Below are 20,378 nucleotides of genomic sequence, written 5' to 3'. Positions count from 1 at the left end.
AAACTATTTTTTGTTGATGAAATGAGTTGAATGTATATGTTTTTGTTTTTATTTAGGAATGACATTTGTTGTTTCATTTCTGAAAAGGCAGTGTGCCAATATTTGTGTTAACACTTGAGTAAAAAATAAAGGTTTTATAAAAACTCAAACTCTCTCTCGGCTTTATTGGCATTGGAAATGTATGTTAACATTGCCAAAGCAAGTGAAGTAGATAGTAAACAAAAGTGAAATAAACAATACATATTAACAGTAAACATTACACTCAGAAGTTCCAAAAGAATAAAGACATTTCAAATGTCATATTATGTATATATATACAGTGTTGTAACAATGTGCAAATAGTTAAAGTACAAATGGGAAAATAAATAAACATAAATATGGGTTGTATTTACAATGGTGTTTGTTCTTCAGTGGTTGCCCTTTTCTTGTGGCAACAGGTCACAAATCTTGCTGCTGTGATGGCACACTGTGGTTTTTCACCCAGTAGATAAGGGAGTTTATCAAAATTGGGTTTGTTTTCGGATTCTTTGTGGATCTCTGTAATCTCAGGGAAATATGTGTCTCTAATATGGTCATACATTTGGCAGGAGGTTAGGAAGTGCAGCTCAGTTTCCACCTCATTTTGTAGGCAGTGTGCACATAGCCTGTCTTCTCTTGAGAGCCAGGTCTGCCTACGGCGGCCTTTCTCAATAGCAAGGCTATGCTCACTGAGTCTGTACATAGTCAAAGCTTTCCTTAAGTTTGGGTCAGTCACAGTGGTCAGTTATTCGGCCACTGTGTCCTCTCTGTTTAGAGCCAAATAGCATTCTAGTTTGCTCTGTTTTGTTGTTAATTATTTCCAATGTGTCAAGTAATTCTCTTTTTGTTTTCTCATGATTTGGTTAGGTCTAATTGTGTTGTTGTTGTTGTCCTGGGGCTCTGTGGGGTCTGTTTGTGAACAGAGCTCCAGGACCAGCTTACTTAGGGGACTCTTCTCCAAGTTCATCTCTTTGTAGGTGATGGCTTTGTTATGGAAGGTTAGGGAATCGCTTCCTTTTAAGTGGTTATAGAATTTAACGGCTCTTTTCTGGATTTTGATCATTAGCGGGTATCGGCCTAATTATGCTCTGCATGCATTATTTTGTGTTTTTCGTTGTACACAGAGGATATTTTTGCAGAATTCTACATGCAGTCTCAATTTGGTGTTTGTCCCATTTTGTTCTTTTCTATCAATGAAGAAATGCTGTAAAACTCCTGTCCGAGTAACCCCGCTCACCTGTGAGTATCTCCACTTCTGGCACTTGATGCTGTCGGGCTGTGGCAGGCCAGGCAGCAGCTTGTTCAGCTCCTCCAGGATGAGAGGCTCCACCTGCTCCTTGGCCTCCTCCAGGTGTTTGATACCAAAGGGAACACTGGTGTGGACCACCATGGAGGTACCGCACTCAGGGGATTCTGCACAGAAAAGAACACAGCATAGTTCAGAACCATACCACCATGGATGGACTTAACTCAGCAGACTTTGAACAGCACCACACAGGGATATGGCATAGCTAAGAACACAGTTCAGTTAAGTTCACAATGCAGGAAAGCAGAAGTACAATTCTGGCTTGTCAAAAAACAACAACTATTCAATTACTTTTTAAAGACATTTATGTTTTGGCCATACTGACCTTCATCAGAATCGACTTCTAAGGAAGAGAACTCTGAATCTCACAGCTGAACAGTCAAAAATATTAAATAAACCCCGACTGAGCGTCATCAGAATGAGTTGCATGCCAATACCAAACAGGGATCAAAACTGTGCGCGCCGCCGACAACATACGTCGTGGCTTTTATTTTTTCGGATTTTACCCCCTTTTTCTCCCAATTTCAATTACGATCTTGTCTCATCGCTGCAACTCCACAACAGGCTCGAGAGAGGCGAAGGTCGAGTCATGCGTCCTCCGAAACATGACCCGCCAAACCACGCTCCTTAACACCTGCCCGCTTAACCCGGAAGCCAGCTGCACCAATGTGTCGGAGGAAACACCGTTCAACTGACGACCGAAGTCAGCCTGCAGGCGCCCGCCCAGCCACAAGGAGTCGCTAGAGCGTGATGAGCCAAGTAAAGCACCCCCGGCCAAACCCTCCGCTAACCCGGATTACGCTGGGCCAATTGTGCGCCGCCCTATGGGACTCCCAGTCACAGCCGGTTGTGACACAGCCTGGGATCAAACTCGGATCTGTAGTGACGCCTCAAGCACCGCGATGCAGTGCCTTAGACCGCTGCACCACTCGGGAGGCCCACGTCATTTACATTTTTACATTTTAGTCATTTAGCAAACGCTCTTATCCAGAGCGACTTCCAATTAGTGAGTGCATACATTTTTCATACTGGCCACCTGTGGGAATCGAACACACAACCCTTGCGTTGCAAGCGCCATGCTCTACCAACTGAGCTACAGGAGGGCCAATACCCTAATGCCCCTGTTTCTGCATAAATGTAAGATGACCAGCTTGATTTGTTAGGCAAATGTCTCACTCAGTCAGAGGTTGTTGTGTGTTGTATGTACAGATTCTGCGAAAAGGTAACGCCAACGTAAAGTGTCTTGAAGCTGTTCTGGCCACCACGAGCCAGAATAGCTTCAATGTGCCTTTGCATATATTCTACAAGTGTCTGGAACTCTATTGGAGGGATGCGACACCATTCTTCCATGAGAAATTCCATAATTTGGTGTTTTGTTGATGGTGGTGGAAAAAGCAATCTCAGGCGCCACTCCAGAATCTCCCATAAGTGTTCAATTGGGTTGAGATCTGGTGACTGAGACGGCCATGGCGTATGGTTTACATCGTTTTCATGCTCATCAAACCATTCAGTGACCACTCGTACCTAGTGGATGGGGGCATTGCCATCCTATGGGGGCATAGCCATGATAGCCATAGTAGTTAAAATAATCGCCAAAATAATGGCCTGCCCAGCATTTTTATACATAACCCTAAGAATCATGGGATGTTAATTGCTTAATTAACTCAGGAACCACACCTGTGTGGAAGCACCTGCTTTCAATATACTTTGTATCCATCATTTACTCAAGTGTTTCCTTTATTTTGGCAGTAACCTGTATGTTGTGTTTTTGGTAACTGTACACACAACATAAAGGCTTGTTGTCTGCTGTGGATCCGGCTGTGTGGTGGTGACATCATGCAGGGAATGGACACAGTAAGGTCCTGTTTCTAATGACTGACAGACAACAGGCACAGACAGACAGACAGGGCTCTGACCCATAAAGGATGCTTTGCGTTGATTTATCGCGGCTGCACGTCGTGATGTCATCTCTCTGATAAAAATTGTCTTAAAACCATATTTAAACTGATTGTGGAGAATAATAATTTAACGCAGTTAATAAACACGTCCCGCGATTGACCTGCCGGGAGGGGGAAACAGTGTTACTTGAAGGTCAATCATTTCCTCCTGCTTGGTTCGTTTTCTTAAAATCGGCAGACGAGACTACGTCGCGTGAGTGAGCGCACACACATCAAACACAGCCAGTTGTTTTGTTTGGAGCCAAGCTGGAGATGCTAAACTCCCTTGTGGGGGAACTAGGGATGCTCACTGTGGGGTCACAAAGACTCCATTTTGGGGACAGTGACAGGGTGAGACTACAGCACACATTGACTGGGGTCTGTCTAACGTTTGTCCAGTGGGCCATTCTGGGTTGGCTCATGGTTAAGAGAGACACTCTAACCAGTGTTTGACATCACTGTGCCCCGGCAAGGGGCCAGCCAGAGAGAGGAAATGAGAGCGGGAGAGAAAGAGGAAGAAAGAAGACAGAAAGAGGTGGGAAACTCGAACAGCTTATCCTGTGCGGGGGATATTTGTTGTCATGGTGACTGAACCCACAGATGACTGTGTTTCACCCTAATCACTTGAGATGTGTCATTCCTGGAAGTGAGCTTTTGCATCTGCCGTTCTCCTCCAATAAAACATTCAGTTCAGATGGAGAGGGCAGAAATGGAGAAGGTTACCATGTTATCACAGGGCTCTCCAACCATGTTCCTGGAAAGCTACCCTCCTGTTGGTTTTCAAGCCAACCCCAGTTGTAACTATCAAATCAAATAAAATTTTATTGGTCACAAACATATTTAGCAGATGTTATTGCGGGTGTAGCGAAATGCTTAGCTCCAACAGTGCAGTAATATCAATCAATACACATATCGAAAAAGTAAAATAAAATAAATATTAGGACGAGCAAAGTCAGAGTCCGGAGTGTAATGTGATGGGATTTATAGACAATATGGACAGAATCTGGATAGAATATGTAGTATATCTGAAGAATAGTATATGTACAGCAATAGTTATATAGAATAGGCCTTGACTAGAATATAGTATATACATATGAAGTGGGTAAAACAGTACTGTAAACATTATTAAAGTGACCAGTGTTCCATGACTATGTACACAGGGCAGCAGTCTCTAAGGTGCATGGTAGAGTAACCGGGTGGTAGCCGGCTAGTGACAGTGACTAAGTTCAGGGCAGGGTACTGGGCGGAGGCCAGCTAGTGGATGGCCTTGAGATAGAAGCTGTTTTTCAGTCTCTCGGTCCCAGCTTTTATGCACCTGTACTGACCTTGCCTTCTAGATAGTAACGGGGTGAACAGGGCGTGGCTCAGGTCCTTGATGATCTTCTTGGCCTTCCTGTGACACCGGGTGCTGTAGACGTCCTGGAGGGCAGGCAGTGTGCCCCCGGTGATGCGTTGGGCAGACCGCACCACCGTCTGGAGAGCCCTTAGGTTGCGGATGGTGCAGTTGCCGTACCAGGCGGTGATACAGCCCGACAAGATGCTCTCAATGGTGCATCTGTAAAAGTTTGTGAGGGTCTTAGGGGCCAAGCCAAATTTCTTCAGCCTCCTGAGGTTGAAGAGGCGCTATTGCGCCTTCTTCACCACACTGTCTTGTTGGTGGACCATTTCAGATTGTCAGTGATGTGTACGCCGAGGAACCTGAAGCTTTTACCTTCTCCACTGCAGCCTCTACTGTCTCCTGAAGTCCACGATCAGCTCCTTCGTTTTGTTGACGTTGAGGGAGAGGTTATTGTCCTGGCACCACTCCGCCAGGACTCTCACCTCCTCGCTGTAGGCTGTCTGATTCAGCTTATCAACCAGCTAATTATTAGATTAGAGTTGGAGCAAAAACCTACAGGATGGTATCTCTCTAGGAACAGGGTTGGCGAGCCCTGTTATGATACGTAGGATGCAGGATATGACACCGAGGAGATGGACAGAGCACTCTCTTGAAATTCATAGCTCTGACTGTGCTAGGCTGTGGTATAAAATATATTACCTTTTTTTTTAAAGGCATATGGCACCACTAAAAGGTGTTCGAGTAGCTGGTATTTAGAGCTCACAGAATCAGTTGTTATTGGTTGTTTTATACGTAGGTAGGTAGGTAGGTGAGAGGCTGGCACAAACTCTGCATCCAAGGGAGAAGCAAGAGACTACACAAGTCACAACGTTCACCAGGTAGAAAAACAACACAGGCTCCACTCAGAGCAAGTTGGCACCAAGTTATGTAGTGTGCAATTTGCATGAGTTGTTAACTTACTTACAATGCATTCAGAAAGTATTCAGACCCCTTTACCTTTTCCACATTTTGTTACATTACAGCCTTATTCTAAAAAGGAATAAATAAATAAAAATCCTCATCAATCTACACACAAAACCCCATAATGACAAAGCGAAAACAGGTTTTTAGAAAATGTAGCAAATGCATAAAAATAAAAATAAACCAGAAATAATTTATTTACATAAGTATTCAGACCCTTCGCTATGAGACTCGAAATTTAGCTCAGGTGCATTCTGTTTCCATTGATCATCCTTGAGATGTTTCTACAACTTGATTGGAGTCCACCTGTGGTAAATTAAATTGATTGGACATGATTCGGAAAGGCACACACCTGTCTATATAAGGTCCCACAGTTGACAGTGCATGTCAGAGCAAAACCAAGCCATGAGGTCGAAGGAATTGTCCGTAGAGCTCCGAGACAGGATTGTGTCGAGGCACAGATCTGGGGAAGGGTACCAAAACATTTATGCAGCATTGAAGGTCCCGAAGAACACAGTGGCCTCCATCATTCTTAAATGGAAGAAGTTTGGAACCACCAAGACTCTTCCTAGAGCTGGCCGCCCGGCCAAACTGAGCAATCTGGGGAGAAGGGCCTTGGTCAGGGAGTTGACCAAGAACCCGATGGTCACTGACAGAGCTCTAGAGTTCCTCTGTGGAGATGGGAGAATCTTCCAGAAGGACAACCATCTCTGCAGTACTCCACCAGAAGGAAGCCACTCTCAGAAAAAAGGCACGACAGCCCGCTTGGAGTTAGCCAAAAGGCACCTAAAGACTCTCAGACCATGAGAAACAAGATTCTATGGTCTGATGAAACCATACCCTAACCCTAATCTTAACCCTAACTCCAAAACCTAACCTTAACCCTAAAACTAACCCTAACTCCTAACCTTAACCCTTTAACCCTAATTCTAACCTTTTTCCTTGTGGGGACAAACAAAATGTCCCCAGTTGGTCAAATCTTTGTTTGTCTACTATTGTTGTGGGGACTTCTGGTTTTCAAGTATAGTTAAACACGTCCACACACACACACACACACACCACACACACACTTCTCTCTCTGAAACACACACACCCACAAACCCCTCCAGGTCTGATATAAGATGATGTTGTTCCTTCTTATAGCAGCCGAGAGGCAGTGGTTTTGTAGCAGAGATAAGAGCTGCTAATAAAGGCTGGTGGGTGTGGGTGTGAGCAGAAGCTTGACCTCAGGGTGCTGTGCTCTCCTGCTCATTGTCTGATGCTTCTCCCTCCTGTGTTCAATCAGTAATGAAAACTGACTACCAATGGACTGACTGGGCCAGCACTCAGGGAGCCAATCAAATACTGAGGACTATGGAGGCTCTCCACAGCACCATCAAAAAGGTTGAGTTTGAATGAAAACATCACAACTTGTATATTGGGATTTTGAATGCACACCAAATGCAACTTTATAAAGTCAAGGAAGAATCCAGTGGACTGGAGGCATAAGCTAGCGCGGAAAGTTATATGCCTGCTGAACAGTGGCACTCAATTAGAGAGCAATTCTGACGCACGCCTTCCAGAGAGGGAGGGAGAGAGTGAGACAGAGATGCAGTAAAGCAAACAGAAAAAGAGAGAGGAGATAGAGAGATTGAAAGAGAGAGACAGGAAAAGAGGGCAGAAATAAAGACAACGGGATTCAGATAGACAGAGAGAAAGAGAATGGTAGCACTGACCTAAATTGCGCTTTTTATCACCAATGGCGATGAAGCAAATTGTTCTTTTTTAATTGATTACATTTTTTTCAAAGAATTATAAACTACTTTGACAACCCTGTTTGTAAGCTTTTAAATTATATCAAACTCAACCGTTTATATTTTCCAGTGAAGAAGACATGGATGTCTCATGGTAGGGTGGGGTATGCAAAATTTGTCAACTTTGAGCACCTCTGTCTCCTAAATGTTTAGGCATTCAAGTCCAAAAAGTCACTTTCTGACCATTTCTACCATGGGCAAATATGTATGGAAAATGTTGTTAAAATCGAAGGGGTGTGGTCAAAAAGTGATTGAAATCAAATGGAACAACCAACAGCTACAAGCAAAATACATTCTCGAAATGAAATAGAAGATTAAAGCGTAGTGGAGGAGGGAGAGGAGGAGGAGGGAGAGGAGGAGGAGGGAGAGGAGGAGGAGGGTGAGGAGGAGGAGGGAGAGGAGGAGGAGGGAGAGGAGGGGTGAGAAGAGGAGGGAGCGGAGGAGGAGGGAGAGGAGGAGCGAGAAGAGGGGGGAGAGGAGGAGGAGGGCGAGAGGGAGGTCGAGGAGGGAGAGAGGAGGGAGCGGAGGAGGAGGGATAGGAGGAGGAGGGAGAGGAGGGGCGAGAAGAGGGGGAGAGGAGGAGGGCGAGGAGGAGCGAGAAGAGGGGGGAGAGGAGGAGGAGGGCGAGAGGGAGAGAGAAGGAGGGAGAGAGGAGGGAGCGGAGGAGGAGGGAGAGGAGGAGGAGGGAGAGGAGGAGCGAGAAGAGGGGGGAGAGGAGGAGGAGGGCGAGAGGGAGCGAGAAGAGGGGGGAGAGGAGGAGGAGGGCGAGAGGGAGAGAGAAGGAGGGAGAGAGAAGGAGGGAGTGGAGGAGGAGGGAGAGGAGGAGGAGGGAGCGGAGGAGGGCAAGATGCAGAAAAGCAAACAGAAAAAGAGATAGAGAGAGATTGAAAGAGGCAGACAGAAAAAGAGAGCGTAAATAAAGAGAAAGGGAGTCAGACAGACACAGACAGAGTGAAAGAAAAATGGTAGCACTGACCTAAATTGCGCTTTTTATCGTCAATGGCGATGAAGCGAATGCAGGGATTGTTGGAAATGTACTTGGCGGCCCAGGGGACGTCGATGTGAGCCTGGGCTTCGTAGAAGAGGCCCAGGGCGTAGCGCGAAGTATAGCTCACCGCCTCAAGCTGCTGCCGCTGACTCTTCTCTAGCACTGCAGCATAGGGAAACAGAGGGACAATGTCAGGGTCTATAAGTCTGTTAACATGCCAGCATCAGGTAGCCTAACCTGAACACACAGAACCTACACTTACAATGGATACCACTGTGAGGTGATGGGACAGTGTACCAAAGTCTAGGTACCAGTCAAGCTAACATTTACCAGTATCAGGCGTCACTCATTCATCCCCACTGAGCCCTCAACCATGGGACATTAAAGGGATCGACGGTGGTTCGTTTGCGTGGCTCTCTATGTACTCCGTTTGCGTAGACGGTGAAATGTGAAATCACTGTGGAGAGCCCTTTAGATGGCATAGATGACATTTTCTTCAAGGATTTGATCCAATCAGGTTTACAGCAGTGACATTAATGCAATCTTGATAAAATGGACATATAATACTCCTACTCTGAATGCTAGGCTCCAGTTATGATATGAATTATATTGAAACTTGACCCATTAAAAGCATGTCTAATGACTTGCTCAGAGTATGATCATTGAGCAAATATTCCGTCTACTGAGGCAAGATAGCTACTGCTTACCAGACCACATGCATATACTCTGTAAGCTTGGGTGCAACTAAACTAACATCCATATTGCAGAGACTTGAGTGGAGGGAGAAATAGGTTCTTTCCTTAGTTTATTTATAAGAGTTAGGATCTTTTTTTTTTTTTAATGCTGTTTCTTCTGGAACATCTGTTGTTTATTGGCCTCTGAAGCGTCAGCTTGGCCGTGCTTGAGTTATTTAGGGCCCCAGAGTATAGAGCATATACAGGTCAGAGGTCAACGCTGTGGATTCTAATACATATTTCTACTGAAAAAAAAAAAATTGTACTTTCATTGAGGCCAACACTGGTCCCTAAGAAAAAGCAGTAAGTAAGCTAACCTGATGGTCGTCGCTGGACGGTGCTAAAAAATACATGAGGCGATTCTTGGAGAGCAGAGCCAATATGTGGGTAGAAAGATGTCTCACTAAAGTTTACTTATGACGGATTGTGCGACATAGACGTTTCTGAATCCGAACGATGACTTACAACGGGTCAGTAGAATATATATATTTTTTTTATAATTGCAAACAAGATTTACCCATAAAGTAAAACAGGGGCGAAGGGCCAAAGAGATCAAAATGTGTGAGGCTTACGAAACCAAAAATCGTCCATGAGCACAAGTCATGTTAACATATTGCACAGTACAAATAACAAGCACCACATCTGTACTCCTAACATCCCAGTGACAAAAGCTATTAAATCAACAGAATGAAAATGATCCGCCCTATAGTTCCAGTGCTGTAGTTTCACTAACGCACAGAACACTTGCAAATGTTCATCTAATTAGCTCCACAACGGGCTGATGATGGGGGAATATGACAGTGCCAGTCACAAGGTCACATGACTTTCCCAGGATATGGGGCCTTTTATCATTATCTGTGTCATCCAGGAATATCTGGCCCAGATTAGGCCCATGTAAATGTGGCCCTTGGTACGGCCGGGCAACCTGCTGCATCACACAAACACCAAGGAGGTTACGTGTACACACACAAAGGGCATAATGCAAAACCACTATCTGATGCATACATAAAGAGTTCTGTTCCACATGGAAATTGAGCAAGCCCATTGTTAGATGCTGTTTAAAAAGATTTCAGACATGGGCAGGGCGGGAATTTATCTCGTCACGTTTTAAAACAGAGTTAAGTCCCGCACCAACTGTGGATTTAGTACTCTACTTACAAATGCATTAAACTTAACTACAGTCAGTCAGACCCTCAGGTAACATTTGGTAATGGAAAATATTTGAATGATCTGAATAGAGACAAATCTTTTGAAAGGCTTGTTCTATTGAGCTGTCAGCATTGGGATCCACCTAAACCTCACTCGTGGAGCTGTTTAAGATATACAGTGGGGGAAAAAAGTATTTAGTCAGCCACCAATTGTGCAAGTTCTCCCACTTAAAAAGATGTGAGAGGCCTGTAATTTTCATCATAGGTACACGTCAACTATGACAGACAAAATGAGAAAAGAAAATCCAGAAAATCACATTGTAGGATTTTTAATGAATTTATTTGCAAATTATGGTGGAAAATAAGTATTTGGTCAATAACAAAAGTTTCTCAATACTTTGTTATATACCCTTTGTTGGCAATGACACAGGTTAAACGTTTTCTGTAAGTCTTCACAAGGTTTTCACACACTGTTGCTGGTATTTTGGCCCATTCCTCCATGCAGATCTCCTCTAGAGCAGTGATGTTTTGGGGCTGTCGCTGGGCAACACGGACTTTCAACTCCCTCCAAAGATTTTCTATGGGGTTGAGATCTGGAGACTGGCTAGGCCACTCCAGGACCTTGAAATGCTTCTTACGAAGCCACTCCTTCGTTGCCCGGGCGGTGTGTTTGGGATCATTGTCATGCTGAAAGACCCAGCCACGTTTCATCTTCAATGCCCTTGCTGATGGAAGGAGGTTTTCACTCAAAATCTCACGATACATGGCCCCATTCATTCTTTCCTTTACACGGATCAGTCGTCCTGGTCCCTTTGCAGAAAAACAGCCCCAAAGCATGATGTTTCCACCCCCATGCTTCACAGTAGGTATGGCGTTCTTTGGATGCAACTCAGCATTCTTTGTCCTCCAAACACGACGAGTTGAGTTTTTACCAAAAAGTTCTATTTTGGTTTCATCTGACCATATGACATTCTCCCAATCCTCTTCTGGATCATCCAAATGCACTCTAGAAAACTTCAGACGGGCCTGGACATGTACTGGCTTAAGCAGGGGGACACGTCTGGCACTGCAGGATTTGAGTCCCTGGCGGCGTAGTGTGTTACTGATGGTAGGCTTTGTTACTTTGGTCCCAGCTCTCTGCAGGTCATTCACTAGGTCCCCCCGTGTGGTTCTGGGATTTTTGCTCACCGTTCTTGTGATCATTTTGACCCCACGGGGTGAGATCTTGCGTGGAGCCCCAGATCGAGGGAGATTATCAGTGGTCTTGTATGTCTTCCATTTCCTAATAATTGCTCCCACAGTTGATTTCTTCAAACCAAGCTGCTTACCTATTGCAGATTCAGTCTTCCCAGCCTGGTGCAGGTCTACACTTTTGTTTCTGGTGTCCTTTGACAGCTCTTTGGTCTTGGCCATAGTGGAGTTTGGAGTGTGACTGTTTGAGGTTGTGGACAGGTGTCTTTTATGCTGATAACAAGTTCAATCAGGTGCCATTAATACAGGTAACAAGTGGAGGACAGAGGAGCCTCTTAAAGAAAAAGTTACACGTCTGTGAGAGCCAGAAATCTTGCTTGTTTGTAGGTGACCAAATACTTATTTTCCACCATAATTTGCAAATAAATTCATAAAAAATCCTACAATGTGATTTTCTGGATTTTTTTTCCTCAATTTGTCTGTCATAGTTGACGTGTACCTATGATGAAAATTACAGGCCTCTCTCATCTTTTTAAGTGGGAGAACTTGCACAATTGGTGGCTGACTAAATACTTTTTTTCCCCCACTGTAGCCCTAGAAGATATGAGGGGAAAGATAACTTAGGCTCAAAATGATCCTGAACAATGCTGCTTGTTCCACTGAGTTGTTAATGGAATCCTCAGACAGTCCTCCAGCCACGTGAAGGCGTGCTCCATTCCATCTCCTTGACCTTTTTCTACTAATTCTGTCACGATGAAGGTTTATCCTACTCTCTCCAGTGCTGTGGACTCCAGTGTTTTGCTGCGGGTGGATGTGAGAGATGCCGTGCGTTTTTTTCCAGATGACTGTCCAATGTGACGATAATCTCAAATCAAATCAAATCACATTTTATTTGTCACATACACATGTTTAGCAGATGTTATTGTGGGTGTAGCGAAATGCTGGGAGAGTTATTGGGTCCAGCACACCAATTCTAGCACAGACTTCCAACAGGTGGTTGTATGAACACATTTTGGTATGAACAAATATGGAACAGGTATGTGTGTCTAAAGATCTATTAGTTAAAGTAATCAAAACACTAGGAACCATTCCTTTCTGTCTATTGCTTTACTGACTATGACACTCAATATTCATTCTGCACAACAAGGAGAAGACTGAGAAATCTGCAAAAGGCTCTTCTACAGAAATGGGGCCTCTTTGGTCCTCCAAGCAGAAGAGAGGGCCTCTCCAACCCCCTTCACCATGAGACAGCACTATAACACGCACACGCTCGCGCACACACACTATCCTCACACTTGTCACCACGGTGGCCTCTGGGGTGGGGGCGCCTGCTCTCTGTCTGTACATACATTATACATTCCCTCAGCACTCTCTCTGCAGAGACCTGGCCAGCTGGCTTTATGTGCTGTGGCAGGCCTGAGAGAGCGGCACCCTCCAACCCTGGCAGTTTTTAACAAATGCTTTACAACTCCTATATAACACATTCAGAGCGTACGGTTCATCACCAAAAGAGTCCGTATGAGCGGGCGGCTTTTCTATATGATCACCTGGATGTGTAGCAGCCAGGGGTCTCTATGAAGGTCTTCCGTGTGTGTGTGGATGTATGTGTGTTTGTATGTGTGTTTGTGTGTGTGTGTGTGTGTGAGAGATGAAGATAAAGAACAAGTATGTGTGTACAGTGGGGAGAACAAGTATTTGATACACTGCCGATTTTGCAGGTTTTCCTACTTACAAAGCATGTAGAGGTCTGAAATCCAGAAAATCACATTGTATGATTTTTAAGTAATTAATTTGCATTTTATTGCATGACATAAATATTTGATCACCTATCAACCAATAAAAATTCCGGCTCTCACAGACCTGTTAGTTTTTCTTTAAGAAGCCCTCCTGTTCTCCACTCATTACCTGTATTAATTGCACCTGTTTGAACTCGTTACCTGTATAAAAGACACCTGTCTACACACTCAATCAAACAGACTCCAACCTCTCCACAATGGCCAAGACCAGAGAGCTGTGTAAGGACATCAGGGATAACATTGTAGACCTGCACAAGGCTGGGATGGGCTACAGGACAATAGGCACGCAGCTTGGTGAGAAGGCAACAACTGTTGGCGCAATTATTAGAAAATGGAAGAAGTTCAAGATGACGGTCAATCACCCTCGGTCTGGGGCTCCATGCAAGATCTCACCTCGTGGGGCATCAATGATCATGAGAAAGGTGAGGGATCAGCCCAGAACTACACGGCAGGACCTGGTCAATGACCTGAAGAGAGCTGAGACCACAGTCTCAAAGAAAACCATTAGTAACACACTACGCCGTCATGGATGAAAATCCTGCAGCGCACGCAAGGTCCCCCTGCTCAAGCCAGCGCATGTCCAGGCCCGTCTGAAGTTTGCCAATGACCATCTGGATGATCCAGAGGATGAATGGGAGAAGGTCATGTGGTCTGTCTCCCGGGTGGCGCAGTGGTCTAAGGCACTGCATCGCAGTGCTAGCTGTGCCACTAGAGATCCTGGTTCGAATCTAGGCTCTGTCATAGCCGGCCGCGACCGGGAGACCCATGGGGCAGCGCACAATTGGCCCAGCATCGTCCAGGGTAGGGGAGGGAATGGCCGGCAGGGATGTAGCTCAGTTGGTAGAGCATGGCATTTGCAACGCTAGGGTTGTGGGTTCGATTCCCGCGGGGGGCCAGTATAAAAAATAATGTATGCACTCACTAACTGTAAGTCGCTCTGGATAAGAGCGTCTGCTAAAATGACTAAAATGTTTTTAAAAATGTCTGATGAGACAAAAATATAGCTTTTTGGTCTAAACATCCCAACCGTGAAGCATGGAGGTGGAAATTATTTGGGGATGCTTTTTTGCAAAGGGGACAGGACGACTGCACCGTATTGAGGGGAGGATGGATGGGGCCATGTATCGCGAGATCTTGGCCAACAACCTCCTTCCCTCAGTAAGAGCATTGAAGATGGGTCGTGGCTGGGTCTTCCAGCATGACAACGACCCGAAACACACAGCCAGGGCAACTAAGGAGTGGCTCCGTAAGAAGCATCTCAAGGTCCTGGAGTGGCCTAGCCAGTCTCCAGACCTGAACCCAATAGAAAATCTTTGGAGGGAGCTGAAAGTCCGTATTGCCCAGCGACAGCCCCGAAACCTGAAGGCTCTGGAGAAGGTCTGTATGGAGGAGGGGGCCAAAATACCTGCTGCAGTGTGTGCAAACCTGGTCAAGACCTACAGGAAACGTATGATCTCTGTAATTGCAAACAAAGGTTTCTGTACCAAATATTAAGTTCTGCTTTTCTGATGTATCAAATACTTATGTCATGCAATAAAATGCAAATTAATTACTTAAAAATCATACAATGTGATTTTCTGGATTTTTGTTTTAGATTCCGTCTCTCACAGTTGAAGTGTACCTATGATAAAAATTACAGACCTCTACATGCTTTGTAAGTAGGAAAACCTGCAAAATCGGCAGTGTATCAAATACTTGTTCTCCCCACTGTATGTGCACACTCCAGCACACGTGTGTGTGTGTGTGTGTGTGTGTGTGTGTGTGTGTGTGTGTGTGTGTGTGTGTGTGTGAGTGTACTTGGAGCTCAGTGCAGATGAGAAGGTTCACATTTTCCAGTGTGGTTGTGGTGCAGTCAGTGTGGTTGGCTGGCTGGCTGGCTGGCTGTCTGTGTCTGTGTGTGTGTCTGTGTGTCTGTGTGTGTGTGTGTGTGTGTGTGTTTGTGTGTGTGTGTGTGTGTGTGCGTGTGCGTGTGTGCGCCACTGGCCGCCCTAGTCTTTAATGTAGGAGTGGGTTTAGGTGCACTGCACACACGCACCACTGAGAAGGAGGCACGTGTTGACTGGAGAACACTCTGAGATACAGATATGACACAGACACCTGGCAGGGCAGAGCTACAGCCTCTTCACTAACCCTAACAGAGGTCCTGGTGCCAGCAATGTGTGGGCAGAGCTCTCAGCAGGAGCAGGGTCTCATCCAACCAGATTTTCTATTGGGCAACAGGCCCAAAACTGTAGATGAGTATTTACTATAACACTGATTTCTGTTCTATTTTCCTAAATGTGCAGATAGTGGATACCCATTGGCCGAAAGCAGCCAGTAAGGTCGCACTCTGTAACTTTAGGAAACTTTCAAACTACTTCATAGAAGTTTATACGCCTGTCAATATCCATATTGAAATGTACAGCACATATAGTACAGAAGCAAAGGCCAAACTAACGTTTCCTTTTAAAATGCCCCTCAGGTATGCTTTACAAGGTCTATACATCAGAATTGTGACTGTCTATGATCTATACCACCTACTTTAAGAAGGATTCATTCCACCAGTCAATTACAATGGACCCTCAGGCTTATTGTCCGATGTGCTAGAATTTAACTGACTATCAGTGCCTTAATTACATGCCATAATTAATTTCTTTATGACTATCCTACAGCAAGAGGAAAAGAGAAGAGCTTTGTATAGTGAAGTGAAAGGTGGATGTGGAAGTTACAGGATCTATTGTCATCACCACAGTAAGGGAGGAAGGAAGGAGGGAGGGAGGAAGGAAGGAAGGAATGAGGGAAGGAGGGAGGGAGGAGGGATGGAGGCATACTGGAAAGTGTGAAAGAAAAAAAGCTTCCACTCTAAAACGTGCTCAATGTTAAGGTCATGGTCCATGGCAAACAAATAGCACAAACAGCTTCCTTATCTGTGTCTGTGTCTCTGTGTGTGTGTGTGTGTGTATGTACAGTGGGGGAAAAAAGTATTTAGTCAGCCAACCAATTGTGCAAGTTCTCCCACTTAAAAGATGAGAGAGGCCTGTAATTTTCATCATAGGTACACGTCAACTATGACAGACAAATTGAGGGAAAAAAATCCAGAAAATCACATTGTAGGATTTTTAATGAATTTATTTGCAAATTAGTATAAAAGACACCTGTTCACAACCTCAAACAGTCACACTCCAAACTCCACTATGGCCAAGACCAAAGAGCTGTCAAAGGACACCAGAAACAAAATTGTAGACCTGCACCAGGCTCGGAAGACTGAATCTGCAATAGGTAAGCAGCTTGGTTTGAAGAAATCAACTGTGGGAGCAATTATTTGGAAATGGAAGACATACAAGACCACTGATAATCTCCCTTGATCTGGGGCTCCACGCAAGATCTCACCCCATGGGGTCAAAATGATCACAAGAACGGTGAGCAAAAATCCCAGAACCACACGGGGGGACCTAGTGAATGACCTGCAGAGAGCTGGGACCAAAGTAACAAAGCCTACCATCAGTAACACACTACGCCGCCAGGGACTCAAATCCTGCAGTGTGAGACGTGTCCCCCTGCTTAAGCCAGTACATGTCCAGGCCCGTCTGAAGTTTGCTAGAGTGCATTTGGATGATCCAGAAGAGTATTGGGAGAATGTCATATGGTCAGATGAAACCAAAATATAACTTTTTGGTAAAAACTCAACTCGTCGTGTTTGGAGGACAAAGAATGCTGAGTTGCATCCAAAGAACACCATACCTACTGTGAAGCATGGGGGTGGAAACATCATGCTTTGGGGCTGTTTTTCTGCAAAGGGACCAGCACGACTGAACCGTGTAAAGGAAAGAATGAATGGGGCCATGTATCGTGAGATTTTGAGTGAAAACTTCCTTCCATCAGCAAGGGCATTGAAGATGAAACGTGGCTGGGTCTTTCAGCATGACAATGATCCCAAACACACCGCCCGGGCAACGAAGGAGTGGCTTCGTAAGAAGCATTTCAAGGTCCTGGAGTGGCCTAGCCAGTCTCCAGATCTCAACCCCATAGAAAAACTTTGGAGGTTGTTGAAAGTCTGTGTTGCCCAGCGACAGCCCCAAAACATCACTGCTCTAGAGGAGATCTGCATGGAGGAATGGGCCAAAATACCAGCAACAGTGTGTGAAAACCTTGTGAAGACTTACAGAAAACGTTTGACCTGTGTCATTGCCAACAAAGGGTATTTAACAAAGTATTGAGAAACTTTTGTTATTGACCAAATACTTATTTTCCACCATCATTTGCAAATAAATTCATAAAAAATCCTACAATGTGATTTTCGGATTTTATTTTCTCATTTTGTCTGTCATAGTTGTCGTGTACCTATGATGAAAATTACAGGCCTCTCTCATCTTTTTAAGTGGGAGAACTTGCACAATTGGTGGCTGACTAAATACTTTTTCCCCCACTGTATGTATGACAACCCACGGCATCCATGGTTGACCACAGAAAGCCTTCAACCCCATTCAAATGAGGTGCTCTGAAGAAATGCAACGGTTGCAATTAGGAAGAAATACATTGCACTTTTGTACATTGATGTATGGTAAAATGGAACATGCAATGAATGCACATCACACCATTTCCCCCGTGAAGGACGTCCTGTGAAGGATACAATGCATCCTTGGGAGAATCTCAATTGCATTTCCTTGATTCCTCACGTCCTCTCTCCTCGCCTCGTCCTCAAATCCCATTGGATGAGAAGGTCAGAGGGGAAGAAGAGAGGACGTGAGTAATCAGGGAAATGCAATTGAGATTATCCCCTTGTGTTCAAATTAAATGGCTGCTCCTCTCCTAGCTCCTCTCCTCTCCCCTCTCCTCTCCTGGGTCCACCTGTCCTCTAGTCAGATAGGAGACATGCTCCCCTCACGTCGCCGTCCCCGGAGGCAACCTCTTCGTCCCTCCATGCCCCAATCTCTTTTCACTTAATTGCATTTTTGTCAAACCTTGTAAAGGATCTGTGCGGGCGGCGGAGCGGCAGCCATGCGGAGTCACATGTCACTTGCAAGGCCCGGTTACACATCATAAACGCCATCTGGCAGTAAAAGAGAATATTATTGTGAAACACGCTCGACGGCTCACATCCAATCAATGGGGTGTAAAAAGGAGAGAAAGACAGAGAGTGGAGGAAGAGAAACGTGCATGCCAGGCAAGGGCGTTTTCATATAAAATCCCAAAGTTCCAAAAAGTTAGAGGTATACATTTCATACCCCCCCAAAAAATGCTAACCTCCCCTGTTATTGGTAATATGATCTTTGTGCATCTGTAAATGTCTCACTCATCATTATTCACGATTCTGATTTATAGGCCCTGCAACCTGGGCCAAGGAACCAGAGAGAACCACAGCCCTGCAGTGCTGTTGCTGGACTCCAAATGAATGTGGAGTGTGAGCAGGGAGTGTGTACAGGTAGGCTCTGTTAATCACTACAGCTCTAGTGAGGAGTCAGGAGTGTAGTTCCCTAAACGTACTACTGCGACACTTATGGTGGATGTTCCCCCCCCCCCCTAACCACAGGTTTAGGATCAGATGACCCTCCTAAATAGTCCTAGCTTTACCAATTAGGGGAATGAAACAACCCAGACATGGCTGGACTAGTGATTTGGGGCAACTTCTCCCTCTCAATATGGGACTGCAGGACTGCAGAGTGAGCTACCTTCATGGTGCTCTCTGAGGATCCAAACTATGTCCATTAGTAAGGAGGAAAACATGACATCCATTGTAGGTGGTGACAGTCACCATGAACATCATATCTGACCAGGTTAGACACCTGCTGCTGGCTAATGGGCTTGCTGTGTCACTACACAGGAGGATAGAGACAGAAGAAGGGACAGAGAAACTGAGTGTCCTTCATTGACATCTATGAGGAACATATATAAGAGAATCTGAGAAGATCCTTGTAAGTCCCTCTCACTATAAACAAGAATGTTCTCTCCACAAACACCAACTCTATAATAAGTGCAAGTCAACTGGCAAGACCAAAAGGAAGGCTAACCCATACAGATGTAGGATCTTACATTTCAGACAGTTAGCTACAGCAGGAAAATAATCCTGCAGCAACAGGAAATGTGAATTATTATGTGGATTATAATTATTGGAGGTTTTTGTAAGAGTTTATAAATGTTTTCGTATGGGAAAATCAAGTCTGAAATGTCAAAGTAGAAACTACAAACTTCAGAAGCCTTTTTAAACCTCAAATACATTAAAAGTTTTAAATGTCCTGCATTGCAAGACAGTTCTGCAACAGGGTGATCAAATTAAGATCCTACATCTGTAGAACAGCACAGTGAGATGAGAACAACTGTAAATACACTGACCACCACCACAGGCCTGTTAACACAGATACCTAGCTGTATTGGCACTCTCTCACCTGCAAGAGCAAAGCATCAGAGTCTGCTTATTTTAAATGGGGGTGGTAGGAGATTATTTTCACGTTAGTATTGTTTTTAAAATGGACATTGTTTTGCGAGCGAACAAAAAGGTTTGAATGGGTCACAACACTACTCCCATCCACTCTCCATTGTTCCCAGCCAGGACCTGGTCTTTAGCCGTTTCCCTAGGGGAGGCCTCGGGCCCGGGACCATGGCAACGCATTGAAAAGTTATTCAGCTCTAGCTGTACCGTTCCCCCAAGTTATGATGTCTCAGGCCTTTAAAGGTTGATTTAATATTTGCCTGAGAGGTTTTGGACGGCGTCCCGTTAGTTAGAAGGGAAGAAAAAGGAGGGAGGTTGTTTTGATAACCTTTCATGCACTTGTACGTGAACTGTGTCCGACAATAAGTACAATATTTATTGGGCAGGGTGAGTCGTTGGCATGCGTACGGAGGGGGGAGGAGAGGGGGCGGTCAGCGGCTTAGCACTCAGAGCTCTGTGTCTGTCAGTGGTCAGAAAGCCCCCACACAGGAGCGACCAGGCTCCATCATTATCCCCGTTTCCTAATGGATCCCATTTGAGCACTAATTTGTTGGGAATAACAAATGGCGTAGACTATATATTTTAGGAAGGGGGCCAAATTACATTTCCAACTGCAGCACGCATCTAGACTCAGATTAGAGGCGTTCTACAGAGAGAATGAGGTAGTGTATTGGCCAGACAGAGGAGACATGTCTGGTCTGGATGAAGTAGCCCACTAGGGGTGTTACCATTGGAATAGTTCAGAATCTCTCATTCATTCAT

The 20,378-nt window shown here is 45.0% G+C and overlaps 1 protein-coding gene across 1 annotated transcript in view; it reads right to left on the bottom strand.

Moving 5' to 3' along the window:
* The window catches only part of rnls (renalase, FAD-dependent amine oxidase), a 67,747-nt gene that overhangs the window by 11,565 nt on the left and 35,804 nt on the right, over window positions 1–20,378 (bottom strand). The window contains exons 5-6 of the mRNA XM_084164958.1: window positions 8,330–8,503; window positions 1,256–1,431 (exon numbers count right to left, since the gene is read on the bottom strand). Of these exons, the coding sequence (XP_084021084.1) occupies window positions 1,256–1,431; window positions 8,330–8,503 (350 nt within the window). The remainder of the gene's footprint in view (window positions 1–1,255; window positions 1,432–8,329; window positions 8,504–20,378) is intronic.

This window comes from Coregonus lavaretus, assembly GCF_964263955.1.
Source record: "Coregonus lavaretus genome assembly, chromosome: 1".
Lineage (NCBI taxonomy): Eukaryota > Metazoa > Chordata > Actinopteri > Salmoniformes > Salmonidae > Coregonus > Coregonus lavaretus.
The sequence above is the reverse complement of the archived record's forward strand: the minus strand, read 5'-3'. Positions and strand labels throughout refer to the sequence as shown.